Source organism: Asparagus officinalis, chromosome 7, assembly GCF_001876935.1.
Source record: "Asparagus officinalis chromosome 7, Aspof.V1, whole genome shotgun sequence".
NCBI lineage: Eukaryota > Viridiplantae > Streptophyta > Magnoliopsida > Asparagales > Asparagaceae > Asparagus > Asparagus officinalis.
In genome coordinates, this window is record NC_033800.1 from 42,567,360 (window position 1) to 42,572,761 (window position 5,402).

A 5,402-nucleotide genomic window follows, 5' to 3' on the forward strand; every position below is an offset into this window, starting at 1 on the left:
CGTTCGACGAGGTTCGTATGTCATACGAGGTTCGCCTGTTTAACGACGTTCATTTGTCAATCGAGGTTTGTCTGATTTGCTAAGACGTGATCCTCGCGTTTCGTAGCAACGCGTCCATTGATTGCCTCGTATTAAGCAGTTACTGCACGCAGCAATTACAACAGCATTAAGAGCAATTTAAGTTATAATCTTAATTGTCATTAAGAATTGTAACGGTCACATTAATTGCTAGTGACTCTTGAGCTGACCTTAGAGGCCTATAAATAGCGCCCTTGGGCAGCTCTTGGTTGCTGCTGGAAACTTTCTCGCGAGCGTGGAATACGAACGTCAGTATAGAATACAAACATTGGTAGACACACGCGAGCTTGGAAAACGAACATCGGATCGACGTTGTTGTTGCTGTTGTTGTGTTGCTGCTGCTGCAGAAACTGTACCCGCAGGAACCCTAAAACCGAAAGGTTTTTTGAACCGAAAGGTTCTGAGATTGAGGAGATCTTTTGCCTTGACCGAAAGGTCTTATAGATCGAGGAGATCTTGACAGTACTGGATTGGTGCACAACAGAGTACTGTACTGCTGTTCCTGGAAGCAGTTTGGCCTTAAGATCCTTGCACCGGAGTAGGCCAAATATTGCTTTAAGCACAACGTTTCACAAACGCATAGCAGTTAATTGAAAAAGTTTAAAATAACAGCACGTCATCATTGACTGTTTAATTCCAGATTTAACCATAATTTCTAACAGTTTAGCACAAAAGTGATCAAGACATTCTCGGTTAGCAGTCTTTCTTAATAATCTGGTCATTTCTCATAGTGTCTAATATGAGAACTCTTGTAATCTCAAAACACTCCTAGGAAAAACTAGGCTGCTGACAACTAAGGAAACATTAAAGAATCATTGTCAACTAGGTAGGTATTTATTTTCCCACCAACACCCAACTCCCCTCTTTTCTCTACGAAACAAAGCAAACCACCAAATTGAGACTCCTATTACGTCTTTACTAATGAAATTCCCCAGTCAGTCCCATTTCCGACCCCACAATCCCATTCTTTCTCCATGTTATTTCTACTTAAAACAAGGTTATATTGGTCATTTTCCAGGGACAATTAGTTGGTCCATGCACCAGAAAGCAAGAAAAGATAGGAAGAAGAAATAAACAAGAACTTACAGGTTGGGTTAGTTTCGCTACAAGTTTTGATGAAGTTTTACTAATATAAAGTTTTACTAGCTGGTATATACACTTTACTTTGGGGATTATAAATAATAAGCCTTGCACTCTCTAGGCATTCCTTGGTGTGAATTTGCTTAGAGACTTCTCTCCAATGGCTTCTCCTCTTACCCTCACTCTTGGTCGCATAGCCTTCCTTGCTCTTCTCTGCATGATTGTTACTCGTTGCAGCTCAGGTTGGTATATATTCTCTTGGCTATGCCTATCAATTGATTTATCTATATCAGTTTATGTAAAAATAACATAGCATCTAGCTAACATGAGATTCAAAGTATACAGATGCAGAAGGCATTATTGGTAGAGCATTGGAATGCCTCAATGATCGCTATGTAAGTTGAACAAATTCCCATCTGTCTTTAATGTTTAAGTAGTATTACAAGAATCTCCCTATATTTTGTAAAAATGATAGAAATTCTCCTTAGATTTTTTGAAACTGATAGTTTACCCCTTTTTTCCATTTTCTAGTCAAATAATTGTCATATTTCCGGTATGATAGTCATTAATTTCAATATAATATATGCACATCAACAGTATATCCTATGGTAGAATTGAAAACAAAGATTTGTAGCGTACCCATATATTTGTAGAAAGAACATTTTATGATGTATTTATACATTTGCTTCCCTTTTGGAGGGGAAGATATACAGCCACTGCCAAGAAGACTACAGGCTTCATGCAGAAGGAACAATCCATGTCCCTCCAGAGGCCGTTGATGCTTACTGTGGTGGCCCGTGCTTAGTAGAGACGAAGCTCGTGCTCAAATGCATCGACGGAATTCTCAACAACTTCAGATTCTACAACGGCGCATCACTCAAAGACGCCGCTTATACTCTTGCTAGGGGTTGTGGTCACACTGAAAGGCGAGGTAGAGATACGTCGAAATATTAGTAACTGTGGGTTTTGCAGGAATTTTGTTGAGTAATTTGGTTAACGTACGTGGTTCTTTGTTTCATGTAGGTGATTTTGATATTTTTCAGAACATAGGAGCTGAAGGATTTGGAGAAGGATACGGCGAAGGATACGGAGAAGGATACGGAGATTACTTTTTTGGGCATGGGAACAAGCTAGTAGCGTCTGCTCCTTTTCTTATAATACTATTCACAGGCGTATTCTTAATGTGGGTTTAAGAATGTTAATGAGTTGTATCAGTATAGTAAAGGATTCGTGATAAATTAACAATCAATTAGTAAGAACTTAATATAATCTATTATTGTGACATATTGTTTCCCCTGTTTGATATGTAATATGAGTTGATATAAGTGTGAATCAGCGTGAACTGTTGATATCAGAATTTGATATCTTCCACAAATTCTAGTTTATTTTTGCGAAGAATTTTAGTTTCCAGTTGGCTGGTGACTGAAAATAACTCAGCAGCTGATAATAGAGAAATTTTTGGAATAGAACCTTCCATAAATTTATTCACCAAAATCAACCAACAACATATTTATTTATCAAAATTAACCAAGTTTTAGCCGCGTCAACAACGTGAGCTAAAATTATCTTCGAGAGCCTACGGGATTGAGAATCCCATGGAGATTAGCGGCCTATGATAATCTTATAGGATTGGCAATGAAATTATCAAATATTGTGAACTCTACAGGCAACTCAAATGAGAAACAAACTCTACAAGGCTGGGAATCATGTAGAGTTTCATTGACAATCGAACTCTACGAGACTGTCAATCCCATGGAGTTTATGGAATTCCCAATCCTGTGGACCCTCAAAGCACAATTTTTTAGAAGGCCAACTTTAAATGCACTGTGCTGTCGTGGCCAAAAAGTTAGTTGATTTTGGTAAATAAAAATAAAAATTCAATATGGTTACTTTTGGTAAAAAATGTATGACATGGTCCATTTCCAAAATTTCTCTGACGATAACAGTTACAAGGACTAGTGGAAGAGAAATTTATCACCACTCACCACTGTCATGATAATCGTAACTATGTATCACCAAATTAATCAACATTTTGTTGAATGTGAATATAAAGGAGTATTGATAACTACACTCTACTCTTTACACTACTTTTACACTACAAACTACTTCTGCACTATAAGAGAGAAAATTGTAAGGTCCATTCTCTTCAACTATTTCCAAAATTTGTGACTTACCAATGAATCCCACACTTTTCTCTCTTGAAGTATAAAAATAGTGTATGAGAGAATAGTGTAGTTATTATTGTTCAGTACAGATAACTAACCATTTGAACATATTTGCTCACAGCAACCAAAAGAAAATTTATTCTCTATATACAAAGTTTATAGTAAATAAGGAGACTGGATCAAACCACATATCGGTAGTTGAAGATTGCAATTTACTATATCGACTCCTCAAAACCAAAGAGTTGACTGTGAGGTGATTCTGAATGATCCCAATGATTCATCAGTGTTGAAAAGCCAGCATCCTCAAGAATTTTGAAGCATCCCACTGTTGTCAATCGCTAACTTGTTTCAATGGAGATACATAATTTAAAGGCTTGTCATTCTCACAAGCTTTTCGTAGAAGATGAGGACCCCCTGGCAGTAATGCTTTTAAAGAGCGCACTCTGTACTAGTTCTTGTTTTTTTCCAAAATAAAACCAGGGTCAAAAGCACTCCGGATAAGCACACGATTATCTAAAATCACATCAATAATCAACTAAAATCACATCAAACCAAAGTACGATCGTTGTATCTGTGTCTATTTGTGTGTAAATGGATGTGTACATACGTGCATGAACGTGAATTTTCAAGAGAAGGTTTAAAAATCCAACATCAACATCTCAATGAGAAATAAACTTGCCCAAGTTGTGAAGCAGGCATCTTAAATCGGTCAACCTACGGATGAAAAATACACTCTGATAAGGCCACTATATATATCTAAGTATCAACCAAATGAGAGCATAGTGAGTCAATGCATTTGTTACCTTGATATAACTGGCAGTAATGCTTTTAAAGTGCGCACTCTGTACTAGTTCCTGTTTTTTTCCAAAATAAAACCAGGGTCAAAAGCACTCCGGATAAGCACACGATTATCTAAAATCACATCAATAATCAACTAAAATCACATCAAACCAAAGTACGATCGTTGTATCTGTGTCTATTTGTGTGTAAATGAATGTGTATATACGTGTGTGAATGTGAATTTTCAAGAGAAGGTTTAAAAATCCAACCTCAACATCTCTGTGAGAAATAAACTTGCCCAAGTTGTGAAGCAGGCATCTTAAATCGGTCAACCTACGAATGAAAAATACACTCTGATAAGGCCACTATATATATCTAAGTATCAACCAAATGAGAGCATAGTGAGTCAATGAAAAATACACTCTGATAAGGCCACTATATATATCTAAGTATCAACCAAATGAGAGCATAGTGAGTCAATGCATTTGTTACCTTGATATAACCGGCAGTAATGCTTTTAAAGTGCGCACTCTGTACTAGTTCCTGTTTTTTTCCAAAATAAAACCAGGGTCAAAAGCACTCCGGATAAGCACACGATTATCTAAAATCACATCAATAATCAACTAAAATCACATCAAACCAAAGTACGATCGTTGTATCTGTGTCTATTTGTGTGTAAATGAATGTGTATATACGTGTGTGAATGTGAATTTTCAAGAGAAGGTTTAAAAATCCAACATCAACATCTCAATGAGAAATAAACTTGCCCAAGTTGTGAAGCAGGCATCTTAAATCGGTCAACCTACGAATGAAAAATACACTCTGATAAGGCCACTATATATATCTAAGTATCAACCAAATGAGAGCATAGTGAGTCAATGCATTTGTTACCTTGATATAACCCACGCGATTATAATCAAAGTACCTGAAAGCCTAATTGGAAAAAAGATGGACGCAAGTTAGAATTTGTTTGTTGTGTGTTTTTTTTCTTTTTTTAGTGGGTGTTGGTGTGGGTGTGGGTGTGGGTGTGTGTGTGTGTGGGGGGGGGGGGGGGGGGGGGGTTTTTTTTTTTTCCCTGTCAGATTTTAAACATGACTCAGAAGTTACCTGAAGCACTTCTTCATCAACTACAACCTCCATCGTAGAATCAGATTTTGCAGGCTCAGACTTATCGTATTCCTTTTTCTCTCAATCAGATTTTCCACCCGTTGGTTTGACATTATTGCTGCTTGATGTCTCCATATCATCGTCTTCTTTGGTTGGCATATTTTTAGGCATGGCCTTGGAGTCATCTGTTTC

The 5,402-nt window shown here is 37.2% G+C and overlaps 1 protein-coding gene across 2 annotated transcripts; it reads left to right on the top strand.

Moving 5' to 3' along the window:
- On the top strand, window positions 1,235-2,495 carry LOC109849926. 2 transcript variants are annotated; one of them, XM_020419803.1, is made up of 4 exons: window positions 1,235-1,400; window positions 1,504-1,553; window positions 1,858-2,089; window positions 2,182-2,495. In XM_020419803.1, the coding sequence occupies exons 1-4, from the start codon at window positions 1,319-1,321 to the stop codon at window positions 2,349-2,351; spliced, it is 534 nt and encodes a 177-aa protein (XP_020275392.1). In that variant the 5' UTR covers window positions 1,235-1,318; the 3' UTR covers window positions 2,352-2,495. The 2 variants fall into 2 exon arrangements, with proteins under 2 accessions (XP_020275392.1, XP_020275393.1); XM_020419804.1 differs by having other exon boundaries at window positions 1,236-1,400; window positions 1,864-2,089.

Excerpts from the sequence above, each read along its gene's own strand:
- LOC109849926 (XM_020419803.1), top strand. The coding sequence starts at position 1,319 with ATGGCTTCTCCTCTTACCCTCACTCTTGGTCGCATAGCCTTCCTTGCT. Across the intron at positions 1,554-1,857 it reads AATGCCTCAATGATCGCTAT|GGGAAGATATACAGCCACTG; the intron begins GTAAGTTGAACA and ends TCCCTTTTGGAG. Across the intron at positions 2,090-2,181 it reads TGGTCACACTGAAAGGCGAG|GTGATTTTGATATTTTTCAG; the intron begins GTAGAGATACGT and ends TGTTTCATGTAG.